The sequence below is a fragment of the Bos grunniens genome, chromosome 22 (genome assembly GCF_055505025.1).
Source record: "Bos grunniens cultivar Pamir isolate PY7600 chromosome 22, Bosgru_T2T1.0, whole genome shotgun sequence".
Taxonomy (NCBI): Eukaryota; Metazoa; Chordata; class Mammalia; order Artiodactyla; family Bovidae; genus Bos; species Bos grunniens.
In genome coordinates, this window is record NC_141186.1 from 1259886 (window position 1) to 1280574 (window position 20689).

A 20689-nucleotide genomic window follows, 5' to 3' on the forward strand; every position below is an offset into this window, starting at 1 on the left:
CAATGCCACATGTGAGCTCAGCTGCCCTGGCAGGGCCGGGGTGTGTGTGTGTGTGACCTGTAAGCAAGTGAGCTGTCACCACGAAAAACAAACCTATTTCTGTCTTAAATAGGTGCTCTTCTAGTGAGCATATAACCTGTTTACTACTTATTTTTGCTGTAGATTCATGTAACTTAACATGAACTGTGCCTTCTCTGGCTCCCCACCCTGCCTTATGAGCTGCAATCCGGGGGTGGGGTGGGGGGGAGCACTGTGGAACACTTACAGTTGCCCTGCTGGTTCTGAAAGTCCCCTGTCATGTTGCTTAGAAAATCAGGGTTGACGATGTCCCGCCACTGGATGGTCTCCACGTTGCAGAGGACAGGGTTGTTGCTGAATCGCACGGCACCTTGCAGAATTTCTGCATGAGAAAGGAACCCCCATGAGCAAACGTGCCATCTCTTCTAAACTCTTGTGAAGTATGCATATGCTTCTTCACATTTTACCTTCTGTTAAGAGATGGCAGCATGCAAATGAGACTCCCTGGAACTGCAGTGGGGCAGTGGAAAGTGAGCTGATGGACTCCTCTGTGGAGGAGTTGGGATTCCCCTGCACTGGGTCTTTGAACAATGAATGACCAGAATTTAGAAATCAGGGGCCATGGGAAGATAATGCTTTAGTCAAGTAGCATGAATGACAGGTATACAGTAAGTTGGTGGTTCCCAGGGAGGCTGGCTGGTCCCAGCTGGACCGGGGTCACCACGTGATGACAGTGTGAAAGGGCAGATGGGACAGGAAGGGTGGGTGGAAGGGAAGATGCTGTGGTGCTTGGGAAAGTGGGGAAAGAGGAGCAGGAAGGATCTGTATGTGTGATGAAGAGACTGGGTGGCCAAGGGAAGGCAAAGACTTAAAACTGTTCAACTGCTCAAAGGAAGAGTTGGCATGACGTGAAACACCAGGGGTGATAAGAAAACTTGAGCTGGAGCAGAGGGCAAGTATTCCCCCATGACACTTATGCAAACATTTACCGAATGGCTTCTGTGCACAGAACATGGAAGTGAGTGCTGTGAGGCATGCAGAGATGAATGATTCCTGCTGGCTCCTCTCTAAGAAAGGACAAGCATGTGAGGGGCAATGCATAGTCAGTAACCTCTTGTTCACAGAGGACCATGACCCACGACGAGGCTGGCACTGTGCCAGCTGCTTTATATGCATGCATGCTCAGTCACTCAGTTGTGTCTGACTCTGCAACCCCATGGGCTGTTAGGTTCCTCTGTGCATGGAATTTTCCAGGCAAGAATACTGGAGTGGGTTGCCATTTCCTCCTCCAGAGGGTCTTCCTGACCCAGGGATCGAACCTGCGTCTATTGAATCTCTTTACCACTGTACTACCTAGTAGTCAGACATATGCATGGCCTGAGCTAATCCTCACATGGTCCTCTGACCATAACTCAATTCTAGATATGTAAGCAATGCCAAGCATCCCAGAGTGGGAGAGGACACGGAAAAGGAAGAGTTCTTCTGGGGAAGCTCTCTTTGGCTGCTGGAAATAACATCTCTGGGAAGAGAACATGTGGAGGAACCCAGATGGAAGTGGGCTCAGTGTGCTCCAGGCGGATAGACAGCCCCAGCAGAGGCCGTGAGGGGCCAGGTAAGCAGTTCCTTCGGCAGATGGTGGGGAGGGGCTGCAGTCACAGAAGGCAGGCTGGGGGGTCGGAAAGGGCCACATCTTGTTTTGGGTGTGAAATCAGATATGACAGCTGGACAACCAAGTGAAAAGCTTCACTTAGGAGGGAGCCAGAGTCAAGGGATAAACTCATGAGAGGCCAGAGCTGGAGACATAGAAGAGAGAGCTGGGGTTTCAGGAGCCTCAGGATGACAGGCCAGGAGCAGGAAGGCCAAGGAGACAGCAGCGGGATGACCAGAGGCCCGTGTTAGTTATCAACTGTTGTTGTTTAGTCCTTAAGTCATACCTGACACTTTTGCGACTGCATGGACTATAGCCCGTCAGGCTCCTTTCTGTCCATGGGATTCTCCAGGCAAGAATGCTGGAGTGGGTTGTAATTCATGTCGAATAATCCAAATTAGAGGATTATTTAATAAAATGAAATAATCTGAATTGATACAACCCTAATACTCACAACAGGAATAATACCAAGCACAGAAACAGCTCCCTGGGGCTTTGTCTGCAGTAATTCACTTAATCTTCTCAACAACCCTGGGGAGTCTGTTATCATTGTCCCCCCCCATTTTTGAAATCACAGAAAGAACCCACTCCCAGGCGCCTGGCTGGTGAGCCATGGAGCTGATAGAGCTGGGGCTGGAAACTGACAGTCTGCGCCCCCACCTGCCTCTGCCTGGCACCACGAGACAGCAACTTTGGGAGGCATCCCGGTGGGCTGAGGGCGAGGACAGCACAGCCCAGTGCCAGCACCGCACCCAACTGCGTGGGAGGCTGAGGGGAGCCCTAAGGCCATTTCATAAACGCAGAGCCCAGGAGCTGACCCGCACACAGGCGCCATGGGGCTTGGGCAGTCAGCCCGCCCTGCACCCCGGCCTGGGGTCAGGCCCCGTACCGCGACCCTCCTCTGCTGTGTGTCCTCTGCTCTCAGCCCCTTCAGGGCTGGCCCCGCTGCCCATCAGAGCCGTGAGGCATGAGGGAAGGTTAGGGCTCTGTGGCATGGTCTGGGTGGCCAACCCTGGCCATTTCCTCACTCCTGTAGGAATTCAAGAGGGTTACTTTGACCAATTTTTTTTTTTTTTTGTAAAATGGCAGAGCATACCACTTGCTCTGAAAGAAGGTGAGGGGCATTAAATTAAGTTACCAATTTAACATGGCTGGCACTGTACCTGCCACAGTCATCGTTATCTTCAAATTTTAAAAATCAACTTGCCGTTTTTCCACAGTTTTCTCTCACAGCACCCTCGTAAGTGCCCTCCCCACAAGAACTCAAACTTCGCCTGTAACACCTTTATTCTCTATCCTTACAAACTTAAAAATGGCTTTCTGTATAATAGCGTGACTCTGGAAAATGTCTCAGACAGTGGCTGGATTTTTACTCTTTGTCCCTTATACATGAGGTCCAGGCAATGACTGGCGGACTACCTGAGCATTCCAGTCCCGTCATCTGGTCATACTCTCCTTTTTCCAGAACCTTTACCATGTCTTAATTTATTTTGTAACTCTCTGGATACATTTCCATGAACAAGACAGAACCTGTACTTGGCTTAACTCTTCCCTTCCTGCCCCATTAACTACTGTCTTCTTAGAACTTCTACTCACTGTCTCTTGCATATGGCTGGCATGCAAAGCAAAAGTCTTCCCTGAGTGGAATTCAGAAAAGCACCCAGTCTGCTAAGTACCGTCCAAGTCGCTCTTCGTACTATAGCCTCCTGCGCCCTGCTCTCACCCTGCAAGTTTCTCAAGGGCAGCTCCCTCAGTCCGGTTTTGTTTGCTCCATAGTTGGATAAGACGGCTAAGGCATGGGTGTTTTCATAAAGCACATTTCCTCGGATGATCTGCAGGTTTTCCAGCGGAATCTTCTCCACTGTGTTGAGGGCAATGAGTACATAGCCGGCAACCTCCTGGATGGTCTAAGGAAATAAAACATGAACATATTATTTCTCTTTGGAGGAACCATGAACGCAAGATCTAAAGCGGATCCAGAGAGCCCAGGACACCTAGCTGAACAGGAGTGGTTGACAAATCATGTAGATAATTACCACTGACCCCATGGGAGGTAACAAGATTTATAGTGATTCCTGCATTTTTGCCTCTTGAGCTTGACAGCAGTAACAACGGACCATGTGCGTTACTGAGGAATGCTGTGACTTTCATTTTGCCTGGTGTTTAACAGACTTAGCAGAAAATGGAAACATTTTATTAATTTATTTTGTATTTGTCTTGCAGGCTTTCCATCAAAAGCAAACAAACAAACCCAGAAGAAAACCAATCAAATCCTAAGTTTAACTACACCAACTCAGAAGCTTTTAAGGCTGGCTCCGATTGGCTCACTGGAGCCTATTGCAAAACATATGGGAGTTTTGTGAACTAGTTTTTAAACTCTTGGTAGCCAGAAATCAACCGTGGTGGGAGTATTTATACCAAGAAAACAGGCAAGGGCTACAAAGCAGGTCTTCTTTCTTTTTTTTCAAACAGCCAGTATAGCAGGATACCATGGCTGCAGTGCTGGTTAAAAGATTAGTGTCCACAATGATAGCAGAATGCCAGGCTAATCTATTTCTCTTTGCTATTCTTTTATAGCTACACCTTGACACTATCTGGTAAAGTGACCTTTCCATAAAACTTGCATGTGTAAGTAATTGCCATAGTAAAAGTAAATACACTGCCAATTAAATTCTGCCAAGGCCTTATTTACTTATATTTACTTTATTTACTTCTACTGTATTTGGGTAAGGATCAAATTCATTGAACTAACCTTGAGAAAAGAAAGGTTGTAACTACTCTGCATGTAGGTAATTTCCAAATTCCCAAGGACCACCTCACAGTTGTTGAACATCCTCTGTAGGCTCAGAAAGTGGTCTTCAAAAGTGCCCAACTGGGTGAGCTTGTTACTTGTCCCTTGGCAAACTGGAAACAAGGGAAAAAAGGTATCACATGAAATAAAGTAAAGTAGAAAAACTAAAATAAAACAATCTTCACAATCTTCAACTAACTGCATGCTTCAGGGACTTAGGATAGTAATTCTGATTGAAGGCCACTCAGGACAAACATGATAAACAATGTTTAAAAGTTTATACAAGATGCAGTTCAAACTAAGGACTAGTTCATCTCTATAATGCATGCAACTGTTTAAAAATATTAAAAATTCAAGGAGAAACAGATGAAAACCCTATGGAAATCTTTGAGACCAAACAGTCTATAAGAGTTTTAGTAAAATGCATGAAAAAATAGACAATAATTGTATATTTACAATGTTAATAAATATATAATGAACTTTTACTTTGTAAAAAGATAACATGTCACATTATTATGTGTTGAAAGACTATTTACAAACATAGTTTCCTACCACTGCTTTGTACAACCTAAAATCAATGACAAGACTGTAAATTAAAATCCATTGACCGGAGACAAAAAATATTCTAAACTGATGCACCGAAGAATAAAATCAAATATTATATAAAATTTAGAAAGTAACATGAAAACACACTTGGTTGCTAAGAAACCAGCATGTCTTTGGGTCTGCCACACTCTAAGGAGCCTGCCACCCAGGTGGAGGGGCAAGGGTTTGGCATCAGTTGCTGGGATGTGGCCTCGGCACACTTAATGCCCTGATGTTTTCAGCTGTCAAACTTAACATAAGAAAACATTTTAAATTAGGGGATGAAGTCAGACTATGAAAATACATTTGGTAGTCTATATTTAAAAGCAAAGGAGAGGATTATAATAAAGCCATGTTTATAAATTAGCTCTTTGAACAACATGTATAGGCAAGCATAAGAAAACAAAGAGGTTTGGGACTTTTGAAGCAGGGAGCTGGTAAGCGACTGTACTTTGAGCCAAAATTATCATAAGTGAGGAAATATGGCCTCTGGCTTTGGAGGTTTGATTCAGACCTGACCAGGCAGGGCTGCAATCTGCAACCAGGTGGTTGAGCACAAAACCAACACCAGAGTCAGTATGTGGGGACTTCCTGAGGAACTCTTCCCAAATCTGCATTTCTATTTGATAGGTTCTTTGCTCCCTCCCCACGGTAGTGTTCTGCAGAGCATCATTTGACTGTCTGCTCTTGCATTTTGGTGCCAAGGCACTGAGCGCATGTTCAGACAGCACATAATGAACGTGAAGCGTTTACACCACCATTAAATATGAAGCAACCCTTACTTCCTCTTTGACTTTGTGAGGATTTCCCTCTTCTCCCTTCTGTGGTCTCTTTCAAATTTGGTGGTAGAGAGAATGCTCACAAGGGAACTGCAATGGTTCACAAGACAGAGCCCCCTGCACCGGCTCCAGGGCACGGTGATTTCATCACTCTTTCAACCATAACACGGGACGGACCCAACATCTCTGGCTGCCTTCACTTAGGAGTGTGGGCTGCTCTGATTGCAACCTCAAGTTGGAATCACTGTACACAGTTGGCTGCAGTGCATACAGATGAGGCCAGACTGATTTCCCAATTCGAAGGTCCTTAAAGATGCCAGCATCAGTGGAAGTGCCGGATTTTGACAACAAGAGGTGACCTTTCTGTTGGCACACCTTGGAAGCTATGGTCCCTAAATTTCAGCCTAACTGGTCAGCTCTGGTCTAGGCAGCCCCAAGTATTGGTCATGTCCTTCATACCAGCCAGGTGACCACTGTTGACTAGAACTGGGTGTTTGAGCATGTTTCCGAAGGGTTTCTTCTGTACACAGAAGGATGAAAGCAATCACAAATGTTTTCATTTTAAAGGCTCAAAAATATCCATTTGTAAATTTCTCTTGGCTGAACTATTTTTATTACTAAATTATGTGAAAATGACTTTCATCAGTTAAAAAGGAAAACATGTCAGGTAAGTTTACCCTGTTAAAGAAGAAAATAATTGCAAAAGGACTACACTTGTGTTTTTATTTATTCTTTCAAAAAGTGCTAAATGAACACTGAAAGGACTTATTTGATGAATACCTACCATGACCCTTTGCTATTTACAGTTACTATAAATTACTTTCCAATTTAAAAAAAGATCCTATATTTGGAAGACAATAGCAACATTACACATTATTGATATGAATGTTAATTTGTAAAACATTTTGGAAACAACTGGACAGACTGTGCATACAAATAAATATGCTTAAAGTCTATGTCATGATGATTCCCCTACTTTGGAAAATCTATTCTGAGGAAACAGACCTAAATTTTCATGCAAAATGTTGACATATTTTTTAATAATGGCAAAAAATTGCCCAACTGCCCAACATGTTTATTCTTAAGAAAAAGCAGCCAACACACTATTGGACTGAGCTGAAGGCAAATCCATCTTGAGTCCTACTCCTGGGTTAATGACTAAAGTAGCAACAGAAAACATGACAAGGCTGCTTATTCTGAGGCTTCTCTGCCACACACAAAAAGGGAGACAGCAGGTCTGGGGTGAGGATGCAAATGGCTTGGCCTGGGTTTCTTGACTGAACAAGGTATAATCTTGGCTCCATCTTTATACCAAATATCTCATGTTATGTAATATAGGACATTTAAATGTGAGACCATTAAATCAGTAATATTGAAAAATAAAAATCACTAACTAGCGAGGCAGACCTAAGGCAAAGCTGTGAGAGGAAAGGCTCTGAGCTCAGAGGAGAAAGCTTCCGGTCAGCACTTCCCCTGTATGCAGACTGAAGGACTTCCCGGAGCCCCGCAGCAGGGTTTTCTCAAATACAGACCTGATAAAATCCATTCTGGCCTCCCAGAGCTATTCTGAGAAGTGAATGCACACAAAGCTTCAGGTTTCTTTTGTTACAGCTAACTACTGGGGACTGTGACAGCTGCCTTGACAGAAGGTGTGCCCAGACAGACGCTGGGACCTCCGTGGATGTGTCCTTGTCCGGTGATACTGTGTGAACTGGCTGCATTTGGTTGGCTTACTCAAATACTGGGCATTAAATAGAGTTACTCTGTGAGAAGAATATTTATCCAATGGGAAGAAGAAAGAAAAAATAATATATTGTACTTTAAGAATTTCATTGAAATATGCATTTAGGATTAGGTTTTTAAGCAATTTATTCAGAGAGAATTCAATATTACATTAGGCTAGGCCTTTGAAAACTAGACAATTAAAAGTGTTTGTGTCAAGCTCCACATAACATGATAGAGATTTGCTTTCCTTCCCGCAAATCTGAAGACAAATTCTACTGAAACAAGAAGGGGGCCTTCAAAGCACTCAGCTTTTCATCTTCACAATTTATTATGATGATTCATAAATGGACAAAAACCTAATAGAATTGTACTGTGAGCATCCTTAAAGTAGCATTTTATTATGTTCACTTTAACACATACCTACCATCTAATTTTTTCTATGCATTACAAAGTAAGGCACAGATAGCCGTATCCTTCATCCTGACATGCCACTGGTTACAGTTCAAGATTACTGACAGTGGTTATTGAGGTCACACCACAAACTATGAGATAATCAGTAATAAGTGTAGCACTGGATGAGTTTCAACAAATGCATGCAGCGTGTAACCTATACTCCTGTCATGCCCAGAACATCACGGTCACCCTGGGAGCTCCCTCGTGGCCCTGTTCAGACAGCCCCTGACCCAGACACCACAAACTGCAGATGTGTTTCCAGTTAGGACAATTCTGCCTGTCTGGGGACTTCTGCTCATGGACTCACACGGCACCACTGGTACCAGGGTTCATGTGCTGTCCAGAGTCAGGCTGTTCTCTTTCTGAAGAACCAAACCCCACCCCCCAATTTATTTGAATTGAAAATAAAACAGTCTGCCACCTTTAAGTCCTGAGACATGCCTGATTTGACAGGGAGAGCCTGTGGCTTTCCTGTGTCATTGTGGGGGTGTACCTCTCTCTTTGCCCACAAGCCCGGACAAATCTGTAAGGCTAAGACATAACACTAAAACAGGTTTCTCCAGATTTTCCCAAATCCACTTAGATACTTTTGGAATTGCCTAATTGTTTTAATTTGCTTTCTCTATGCTTTAATGGCAGCCAAGGTCCCTGGGCACTTGCAAATCTCTCCACATGGCCTCTAAAACTGTCTGTTTTTATTATTGCCTCATTTCCCACCGAGCACCTCATTTTGAAGCAGAAATCACATCTCATTGCTCTGGGTTTGAACCATCCGAGTTTCCCAGGGAAGCAGAACAGAGGATGGGCCCCTGCCCGTGCCCCTCCTACCATCTCTCTCAGGCTCCCTCCCCTGCCCTTTGGTCCAGCCGAGCCTCTCTGTTTCTCCCAGCCAGCAGGTTCCCGCCCCCTTCAGGGCTCTTCCATCTGCTTGGAACACTCTTCCCTTTCTCCCCAGGTCTTTGCATTTTTGTGTCCCTTTTGTCACTGAGATTCTACCTCGGTGGACATGACATCCCTTCAGAAAAGCCTGTTCTGGGACCAGGTCAGCTTAAGTCTTCCCTACTGAATTCTATCACATTTTTCTGATTTCTTTTCTCTTCGCATTCATCACTACTTAAAATTATTTATTATGCAAATACAAAGAGTGGGGAGAAGTGGAATACACATATATCTCCTTGGACTGACTGCTGGGATGTGAATACACATGCTGTGTTTACATTTTAGATGTGAAAGCAATGGGCTGATAGTGGTCATGTGACCAGAGTCTTGGATGACTTGACAGGGACCTCTCAGCCTTTCTTGTTTCCCTGTGTCTGGTGGTAGAGGAGGAGGCAGGATGTCGCAGGACAGTGTCAGGTCTCACAACTTTCTAGTTGGTTACTGTAAAATCATTCTAGACTACTTAACGTATTAGATTAAGCTTTAAAACCCAAAGGAAGATTTTGCCCACTTTCATCCTGAAAAGGTTTAAGGAAATCTCAAATAAGATATTTACATAATGGATTTAAAAGTAAATAAAGAAAAGATACTCAGAGAGCTTGCTAGAGGTTTCATAGTATCAGGATTAATCATTTCTTTTGCCTACTCAAATTGTGTTATGGTGGTAATTTCAAAATGTGTATGTTTATACATCCGAAAAAAAAATGCACAGAAATGTTATTGGAAGAAAAATTGTTAACAATAGTCTTTTATGAATACTGGGTTTGGGGTGTTTTTCTTATTTCCTCCTTAGAGTTTCTGCATTTTTCAAATTTTCTACAGTGACCATATATTACTTTATAATAATATATTACTGAGGAGATAATTTACAAAACTCTGTGTTGAACAACGCCAAAAGAATGACACTTTTAATAAAATACATTTCATAAAAATTGAGAAATGTTCTTCAAAGTTTTGCATATTATTAATTGAATGGCTTTATGGAAGTGCTTTAAAAATTAGAAGTAACCAAATAAAATACTAGATATAGAAACTGTTAGAAGGGTAAGGAAGCTACAGGTTGTTCACTTCATTGGTATTCAGAACAGTTGCATATGGTAGCCCTTGGGAAAAGCCATGCATTGCACAGATTTGGTGTCTCTTCAATAATGATGGAGTTGAAGAGATTCCAAGTTCCATTTACTTCCTGATCTATCAATACATTTTTTACATTCATTTCAGGGAGTAGAGAGTAAATTTATCCCATAGAAAAATGTCATAAATTGTGATTATAGCATCAGACTGGCCTGTGAAATTTATTTAATCCATATAAGTTTGTAGGGATGTTGACCTACAGTTAAATTATAATGAAAAAGTTGGGAAAACATATAATAAAAGTAAACACAAATATGATTTTTAAAAGGTACAAAATAGTATTTAAATTTTCATTGTGGCTTTAATAAAAGGTTTTGTGGAATGGGAAAAGTTTCATTATAATTTTGAAAAGATTTTTATTTTTCAAAACTTTATATTTTATCAAGTTTCTTATTTGATCATATTTAATTTCATACCTAATACACAGTCCTCATCCTGTAGGCATCCAAAGACTGTTGTCAAACTGAATTTCAATCTACATTGCAACTTGGAAATGCACATATAACACTCAAAAAGTCCTCTTAAATATTTGGTAATTTGCAATGTGCGTTATAATACGCCTACTGGATTAAACATGCCAAGCCTTGGCATGATCGACACATCTACAAACTCAAATCTAAGCTAACAAGCAGAAGACTTTAAAACAACACCTATTTTGTTTTAGAGTTGGGACACAGAGTACCTGGTTGATTTCCTTCCCTATAATTTTCCCCTTAGCCATTAAAGTAAGCCCAAACCAAGTTTATGACTTTTTAAAAATAAACTACAAGTTAGGAGACCTGTGCACATTGTGTCCACTTTTTTGGGAGCTAACTGCTGTGCATGAATCCCGGGAAGACCAGCTCTGGGAGGGGTGGTGGAAGGTTTCCAGTGACAGCATCAGATCAGATCAGATCAGTCGCTCAGTCGTGTCTGACTCTTTGCGACCCCATGAATCACAGCATGCCAGGCCTCCCTGTCAATCACCAACTCCCGGAGTTCACTCAGACTCACGTCCATCGAGTCAGTGATGCCATCCAGCCATCTCATCCTCTGTTGTCCCCTTCTCCTCCTGCACCCAATCCCTCCCAGCATCAGAGTCTTTTTCAATGAGTCAACTCTTCGCATGAGGTGGCCAAAGTACTGCAGTTTCAGCTTTAGCATCATTCCTTCCAAACAAATCCCAGGGCTGATCTCCTTCAGAATGGACTGGTTGGATCTCCTTGCAGTCCAAGGGACTCTCAAGAGTCTTCTCCAACACCACGGTTCAAAAGCATCAATTCTTTGGCGCTCAGCCTTCTTCACAGTCCAACTCTCACATCCATACATGACCACAGGAAAAACCATAGCCTTGACTAGACGAACCTTTGTTGGCAAAGTAATGTCTCTGCTTTCGAATATGCTATCTAGGTTGGTCATAACTTTCCTTCCAAGGAATAAGCGTCTTTTAATTTCAGGGCTGCAGTCACCATCTGTAGTGATTTTGGAGCCCAGAAAAATAAAGTCTGACACTGTTTCCACTGTTTCCCCATGTATTTCCCATGAAGTGGTGGGACCGGATGCCATGATCTTCGTTTTCTGAATGTTGAGCTTTAAGCCAACTTAGACATCTCCAAATCAGTGTGAAGACTGTGATGTATCATTATGGGATGATCTCCAGCCAGTTATCTCAACTCTCTGGGTCTCAACAGGACCAGCTTGATGCCCTTGACAGGGTAGTTGTGAGCAGTAATGAGATTGTGGACACAAAAGTGCTTCATAAATCACACATTTCTCTAAATACAAATCATGTCTGACATTGAGGCTTTGCTACAGCAGTATTCAGAGCAGGCAAACCACTGCAATCTATTTCTGCCTACGTGTCTTCAAGGATACCAGCAAACTACCCCCACCTCTTGGGGCGGCGGGGTGGATTTCTTCTTTAAATGCAGTCAACAGAACTGCTGTGTTGTGTCAAAATTGAGGATGCTTTAAAATTCTAAAATTAAAGACATTACTGTTCACTTTTATTGGATGCTGTCCAGAGAATGGTTCTGACAATGGAAATGAAAAACTTTTGAATCATGGAGCTGGTTGTCCATTCCATTTTTATAGGTAGTTGAATGGCTGGTAAGTAAGAAATGAATTTTACCTATTTGGGATGATCAAAAATGAACCTGGACCAGAAAAGATTTCAGAAAGCCATACCCATTAATTTTTTATTCATTCAGCCCCATAAATCTTTTTTGAGTATTTGGCAACACAATTTGTGCCTGGTCCTCTTTATTTAAACAGATGGACAAATACTGAATGAAAATTCATGGGCAGATGAATGACATTATCAGATTATACACCAGAATCTATATTAGGTAGTACAGAACTAGATTACATGTGGTTAGAGTGTTCCTTGAGTGAATATTAAATGCTGAGCAGGGTACACTGAAGAAAGGACAGAAGATTGGAATTGGTTTAAAATCTCTCCATGTGAAAATATAAACAAGAGAGAATTTAGTGTGTCTGGTCTTTACTTTCTAGAGATATCATGAGTCAGCGCCTCCTCCCGGCTGGGTTCTGTTTTTCTAATCTCCTAGCTGGGGACTACTGCTTTCTCATGCTCGGGGCTGTCTCCACACACAGGCATGCCTCTCAAGTGAGAAACGCCACTGCCAACCCATCACCTGGATGCTTCACCCCCACTTCGATTTTCATGCTTCTGACCTACTTCTTCAGAGTCCTGCTGTGTTCTCAGGTGAGTCCTTCAACCCGAGCAGTGAGGGCCAGTGCAGAGGCCACAAGGTCAGTACTTGACACTGCACAGTTGCAAAGACAATTTTCAAAGCTCTTCCTCAAGAATGTGACTGCTGAGACCTGCCTATCACCTAAATGAGGAAGGGCCGTTACTCCCTCTCACCACAGAGGGCCACTGAAATGGGATGGTCTGCCTGTCTAAAAGCAGGAGACTTGAAAGAGCAGAGCAGGACGGAGGCAAGGGGTGTGGGGCAGATGGTCATCACAGAGGTAAGCCTGGAAAGTCGGAAAGGGAATATTCCTAATGGGGTGGGTGTCAAAGACCACTACTTGAAACCGGTTCAAACCTTGACAGTTCAGAGTCTGACTTAAGACAGCCTCTGTCTCCCTGCACCTTTCACCTCTGACTCCGATGACCCTCTTCAGTAGAGACCTGGAGAGCAGAAGGCAGTGGCTTTCTATCCTGCCCAGGCCTCTGTGACTCCCCCTAATGAGGAAGGCTGGGGAATGCTCCCCAAGGTGGGTGCTGTTCCTCTGGAGCTCACCCAAACACCAGTCCGGCCGAAGAGCACCCCAGCCTGGGAAGCCATGGCCGTAGGTGTCGCTGGCCACTGAGCAAAGGTTTGTTCCCTCTTGCTCTGTGGTCGGCACCAGGGCCACGAGGGCTGGTTGTTCTTCTGTTCATTCACTGCTTCAACTAAAACACATTTAATAAAATGGCTCAACAACAGTTGTCAAGAATGAATCAGAAGTGCTCACTGCCCTGAAGAGACATACCAGCCCTTTGGGGAGATGACTTTACTCACGAAATAATCACAGGACTTCCCCCAGCCATGCAACAGAGCCACTGAAGGACCCAGGCCCGCAAGAGGAGAAGTCGCCAATGGGAACATTCCTTATGTTCCTCACAGTAAAGCAAAGAAGTCACTCCATGTTCCCAGCAAAGAGGAGGCTGCCTAAAAGTGCCAGGCGCTGGGCTTGGTGACTCCACTACACCCAGTCCCACAATTTGCCACACTAAGAAAATAAGATTTATTTCATTTCTCCTTCTCCCCTGCATTGCCCTCCTCTGGGTCATCTGGAGATACACATGAGTGATTCTTCCTGGGTTCTCTATAGTTATCTCTAAGAATCACTTCTCCATGCATTCTTAATGAAAACAATTCTGGAAAAGATACATAATTTGCAAGGAAATAAAAGATGTCTAAACCAGAATGGAGGGTAAGGATCTTTCTTGCAACTGTTTCTCTGTGGAAAGACTGGGTATGGGCTCCATGTGGCATGTCTACCCCCACCCCAAGACAATCCGAATGTGCTTTTAAATGTTTTCTCCTATCATTATTGATTTTGTTTTTAAAAATAAGTCACTAATGCACAATTGTTTCAAGGCCACGTCTCTAAATAGATACCCATTTAACTTGGTTTACTCGTGAGCATAAGGAAAATCAAACACACAAATAGTCACCTACCCCCCAAAAAAGAACCCAGAGTAAATGACAACAAACAGCTAAACAAGGGAGTGATCACTAACACCAGGAGAGGTCATGACACCAAAGGTTTCTTCTGAAAATAAAGATGTTCCCAGCACCCCTCCCTGTGCTTCCCCACTGGCACCAGCCACAGTAAGGCCAGGACTAGCTCCTCGAGTGTCCCATGGTGTTCTGCCCAGCCTTTGCTGTGAGACATTCAGGAGGTCACAGAGGACCTGTGACTCTCCTACAAGGGAACCTACAGGAAAAAGGAGCAGAAGAAAGGGAGCAAAGATGTTAGGAGACAGAAGGAAGCTGGTCTACTGGGACTGCTTGGGAAAGGATGGATTTGGGGGAGGAGGGTTCAGACGTGATAAGAGCTAACAGGGCTGAGATTTCTAAGCCATTTTTCAAGTCTGAGCTTGCATTATGCTGCTTCAGGCTGGAATTGCTTTCTGTGGGGGCATCATTGTATCTCTTTTGCTCCTGGGAACAAATGAGAAACAATAAAAGGAGAAAAGTAATCTCCCTAAAAAGATAAGGGGCTTGATTTCACCAATGAGCTGCTTGCTTTTTAAAAAGTTACCAAAACATGTCAAGTCCTCAGCACAACTATTTGAACCAATCCGTCACAGTCATGTCATAAAGGATTTGAAAAGTCAGAAAAGGGGCAAGCTAACCCCCTATCCATTCTGACTACAGAACAAGAGCATCCAAATTTTACAATGACCTGTCAATGACCAATGGCCTTAGAGCCATAAGGACTGGGTAAGAACTCTGGTCCCAACACTACTGGGACCATGTTTCTATCACACTGAGGTTCTTTTTCTTCACCTATAAAACAGGGACTCTTGGGAGGGTTCAGGGAAATGGGAGAATCTGTGCTCAAAGCATCTGACACATGGTAGACTCAATAAATATTACTACAACTTTAATCTGAGTTAAATCTGGACTGGGTCCCAGTAGAATGAATTGCTTCCTTCCTTCCAAGCTCTCCCAGAGGTTGACCCCTCTGCCTTCTGCTCACATTGTTACGTGTGGCCTGGTGAACAGCTGTGGCTCCTGCTGCTGAGGGAGGAACAGTGGACACTGACCATAGCTAACCCAGAGCCCATGGCCTGAAAGGGGGCACATTTGGACCCATATCTGATCAGGGAACCTGTGTTGGGCACTTAAGCCTGAAGAAGCCACACCTATTGTGTGTCTTTTAGAAGAATTCCCTTAGAAGAGCTCCTAGCTTTGTGTTCACAACATTCTCTACTCTTGTTATTTTTCATTTAGCAAAAAGCTTCATCTGACCCTTCGCAGTTGGGATTTGTGTGCTGTGTGTATTTACATATTTTTATTTAATGCTTGTTTTAAAATGAACAATTTTTTCACTTACTCCTACTTACTTTAAATATTCCTTTTAAGTTGCATTTCAGTGGGGGAGGCATGCAGCCTCTTTCCTTGGTTTACAATGTGACCCAAAGCCCATCCCAATTCCTGGGCTCAGTGATGAGGAAAGACTGACTCAGAAATCACTAACAACTTCTCCGTTGACTCGGGAGAAGCCTGAGCCAACTTTCTGCTGCAGAATATTCTTGATTGTGCTCAGATACTACTGTTTCTAGGATGTGAAAGCTCTCCATGAGAAGCCAGCAATTCAAGGTCATAGTTCTCCTACAGAACCATCTGCTATTAGATGGACCATGTGCCTGGAAAAAGGTGTGAATGGGTGATGCCAACCAGAGCTGCCTCTCACTGACACAGGTCTGAGTCCAGAAAATACAGTCTGAAGCACCCTGTATGCTGTTCCAGAGCAGGGGCTGGAAAACTTCCGAAAAGAGCCAGAGTAAATATTTTCAGGTCTGCAGATGATATGGTCTGTGTCCTAATCCTCGATCCTGTTGTGGGCCAAAGACAGCACCAGACACAAGTAATGATGGCCAGGTGCCACCGTGTGTCAATGAAACTTTATTTGTAAAACAGGCAGCAGTTGGATTTGGGCACTGGATTGTACTTTGCCAATCTCTGATTTAGGGAAAGGCCTGACAGGAGGAGGGGAAGCACACAATTAGAATTCCCTTTATCCTGGACTTTCTAGAAGATAAACCTGGTTAAAGTGGGTAATTTCACTCCTAAGGTCAAACTCCAAAAGGGTTTGTGTGTGTGTGCGCGTGCTCAGTCAGTCTCCGACTCTTTGCAGCCCCAAGGAATGTAGCCTGTCAGGTTCCTCCATCCATGGAATTTTCCAGGCAAGAATACTGGAGTGGGTTGTCATTTCCTACTCCAAGGAATCTTTCTGACTCAGGGATCAAACACATGTCTCCTGCATTGGCAGGTGGGTTCTTTACTGCTGGTGTCACCTGGGAAGCCCCCAAAAGGGTTTTCTTAGGGTTAAATTCTTCCTAATTCATCATCAGCTAAATAGAGGGATTGAAGATATAAGGTACTAAGAACTAACAAGGAAGTGAAGGGCTTCAAGCTGTTATTTATATGTGTATGTGGGGCTTACAATCTTCCCAGGTGGCACTAATGGTAAGGTGCCAGTGCAGGAGATGTGAGAGACGAGGATTTGATCCCTAGGTCTGGAAGATGCCCCTGGAGGAGGGGGATGGCACCCCACTCCAGTATTCTTGCCTGGTGAATCCCATGGAAGAGGAGCCTGGTGGGCTATGGTCCACAGGGTCACAAAGAGCTGGATGTGGCTTAGCAAGCACACATGCGGGTTACGGTTCTGTGTGAAGCAACATCTATTCTTAGAACTGGACAGCCAAATCCATGTCCAGGAATCCTGGCTTTCCATATTCATGACAAACAAAAACTCAAGTTCTGCTTATCCTTCCCAGTGACTAAGAATGTTAATCCTGCTATGAGTCGGTAAAGCAATCCAATTTTCCATCTACAATGCTATCTCAAAATTATTCCTTCTCTTCCCTGAAGCTAGACCCCTGATAATGGCCTTTGACTTAACACAGATGCAGCTCATTTCTCCTCCACCTCTGGGCGTGCAGATATGCGAAGACAATGAGAGTCTCTCACTGCTGTTTTTAGCCCCTTGCTTTCAGGATCCCTGAATCCTGCCTTCCCAGCGCTCTCGGGAATTCCACGTGTGTGGTCTCCCTTCACAGGCTGTCCTCCAGAGAGGCTCCCCCATCAGCTCCTCCTCCTGGCTCCTCAGCCCTGTGGCTGCCTCTTGTCGATGTGCACTTGCTCATCATTTTCACTTGTGGTGAAAGCATTCTGTTGTTTCACAGCACATTCTGTCTCTTTAAAGAATAACATGTCACCTGAGAACAACAGCAAACATTCTGTTTCCTTTGGCTTCCCTTTAGCTTATTACACTGAGAAATTCAGCAAGCAATAAGAGATGAATAAATACTGCTGAGTTACTAAAATGTCTATATTAACATCATATATAGGTTTTCAGCAGACTTGATTCACTTCTTTTTTAAGTTTAATAACTAAAGTGGCAGATGAGCAATGAAAATGGAATCTCCACTGCTTCTATTAATAGTAGGGCTGATGGCAAATTCCTCTCAGGCTTGGATGAGGAAGTATTTTTCCTTGCTTGGGTCTCTCTTAGGTTTTAGTTTCTATTACATCCTCCTGGCCTAATAGAATTGGATTTGCTACAGACTGCAGGCACAAAATTCTGTTGTTGAAAGCCCGTTTTCTGATTGAATGTATCTGGGATTTAACCAGACTGATTCTTCCAAAAACATGGTCTATTAAGTAACAGACAAGAAAACTTACCCTTGCTTTCCTTGCTGCATTACTAACTATTATCCAAGGGAATACTTAAAAATAACGCACATGGGATTCACAAGACATACTTTTTATCTTCTTTTGAAAAAATTCCTACCTTTAACTTCTCTCTTATGCTTTTCTCCTGCTCACAGAAGACATTATGTAATTCTCTTCCTTGCCAAGCGTTCTTAGAGAGCCTTCCTTTAAGTGCAATGACCAAGGTAAAACTACTCCACCATGACAATCATTCTAGGCCAAAGAGTCCTGAGTGGGGTTTCCTTATCTCTTGTGTGTGTGTCGGTCGCTCAGTCGTGTCTGACCCTTTGTGCCCCTATGGAAGGTAGCCTGCCAGATTCCTCTGTCCATGGAATTCTTCAGGCAAGAATACTGGAGTGGGTAGCCATTCCCTTCTACAGGGGATCTTCCCGACCCAGGGATCAAATCTGGGTCTCCTGCATTGCAGGCAGATTCTTTACCATCTGAGTCACCAGGGAGGCCCCTTTCTTATCACTCAAAGTAAAGTGAAGTTGCTCAGTCGTGTCCGACTCTGCGACCCCATGGACTGTAGCCCACCAGGCTCCTCTATCCATGGAATTTTCTAGATAAAAGTACTGGAGTGGGTTGCCATTTCCTTCTCCAGGGGATCTTCCTGACCCAGGGATTGAACCAGGGTCTCCCGCATTGTGGGCAGATGCTTTATTGTCTAAGCCACCAGGGAATCAACCTTATCACTTAGTAGCAAACTATTTGAATTTCTTTCCTCTTGGGGACAATCAGAGACTCATCTCTAGGAGCAAAATATGCTGCCTTTGATCATGGTTAGTGTCTTTCGAAGGGCAGGTGCTGTAAGTGAAGTTACAAGGCTTCAACAATATGCCCTCCATCTATTTGCTTGTGATCATATGTCTAAGAGACTCCTGGTAGTTAAGGGAGAGGAGTGAAGTGTTGGGGCTGGAGCCAAGTCCCTGGGTCTAAAAACCACCTCAAGGGAAAGCTGCCGAGCCCCACAATAAGTCTAAGTACCAAATCCAGGCTCAACAATGCACTCCAAGAGATGGCAAACCTTTTCATTTGTTCTTAGCCAGTCTGGGATTCTCAGGCTGTGCCATTCAATCTGACAGAACATGTTGATGGGGATAAAGTCATTCTTGGCAGCCTGGGGCCTGCAGGTCCCTGTAAGGCCAGTGCCGAGTGAGGATTGTGTCCAAGGGCCTTTCAAGTGGCCGGAGGGCTTGGGCCTAATGCGGTGGATGTAATTAGTTGGTAATCTGTAACCTACTTTTTTTTTCTTGCTGACTATCTGGTTATTGAGGCCAGTAACCAGAGTGGTGAAAAACTGTGAGTGTGTACTTTATGTTTTAACTGAACTCATCATCGAACTGTTTATTCTGGCACATGATCAAATCTGCAGGCGGGGGTGGTGGCAGCAGAAGGGGCTGCTCCTGTGGGGCTGCAGGAATGCCTTCAGTGAGCTGATTTCTACCCTGGTGAATGGCCACTCAAACCAGACCTCTCCTTGAAGCCGAGAAAGTTTCCTACACAAACATTTCTTTGTAAGCTCAATTAACTTTCATAATAATTTGTGCTTTTAGTTTAGGAACTACAGATGTTGTGTGGGTGGTGGCAAGGGTGAGGGGGTGGGAATGAGAGGATGAAAGAGCAAGGATATAGATCCTCCTCCTTTGGAAAATGTGGTAACACTTCCTTTCATGGAAAAAACACATCAGTTTTTAGAATTACTAAAAAATTTGAATCATTTGTAGAACAACTAGAAAAAGCCATGGCTGTTTGGTTTGGGGGAGGTCAGACTGGGCCGTTTCCCAGCTTTTCTCCCTCATAATGAGACCCAGATCTTTGTGGCATGATTATCTGGGATTGTAATTTTACACTGGAAATAGTTCAAAAGTTGGGCAGCAGAATCCAGCCATTCATCAAATGATCGCTCAGTTTGCAAAAGAAATACAAAATCAAAAATATTAAATAGTAATTGCGAGCAAGTATTAACGTGCTAAGGGACAAGGGAACTCTTATTAACTAGACAATAAATTAATTGTCACTGGGAATGGTTTTACCACCAGAAATACACTTGCAGTTTTTGCCCTTAAGTCCAGTCACTTCTTATTTAATGTTGATTTGAGGTTAAATGGGGAGTGTTACGGGATGTTTGTGGCTATTTCACAGGACAATTCCTAAGTCAATTTTATACTCCAAATCCTACAATATTGTTCATATAATGAGTGTCATGTTCATTATACCCTCATCCACTTACAAATAAAATACCATTTACAAAATGTTTTATACTTCACACATGCAAATAATCTCAGTTTTCTAATTCATGTCTAATTCATGTCTACTTAATGTTCTGTGGGTGTGTGCTCAGTTGCTCAGTTGTGCCCGACTCTTTGTGACCCCATGGACTATTGCCCACCAGGCAAGAATACTGAAGTGGGTTGCCATGCCCTCCTCCAGGGGATCTTCCAGACCCAGGGATCAAACCTGAGTCTCCAGTGTCTTCTGCATTACAGGTGCATTCTTTACCACTGAGCCACCAGGGAAGCCCCTACCTAATACATAAGCTATTAAAAAGTCAACATAAGGAAACTATTGAGAATCAAGCCCACTAGAATGAAAGTCTTGGTGTCTCCTATGCCCTGGTTAATGAGGGCAGTCTTGGGACCACTTCCCTTCTGTATTCACGCAGTGGATGCTC

At 43.6% G+C, this 20689-nt stretch overlaps 1 protein-coding gene across 1 annotated transcript in view; it reads right to left on the reverse strand.

The window, feature by feature from the left end:
• EGFR (epidermal growth factor receptor) overlaps positions 1 to 20689 on the reverse strand; it is a 221851-nt gene that overhangs the window by 71942 nt on the left and 129220 nt on the right. Inside the window, exons 2-4 of the mRNA XM_086365545.1 lie at positions 4419 to 4570; positions 3390 to 3573; positions 266 to 400 (exon numbers count right to left, since the gene is read on the reverse strand). Coding sequence (XP_086221671.1) covers positions 266 to 400; positions 3390 to 3573; positions 4419 to 4570 — 471 coding nt within the window. The remainder of the gene's footprint in view (positions 1 to 265; positions 401 to 3389; positions 3574 to 4418; positions 4571 to 20689) is intronic.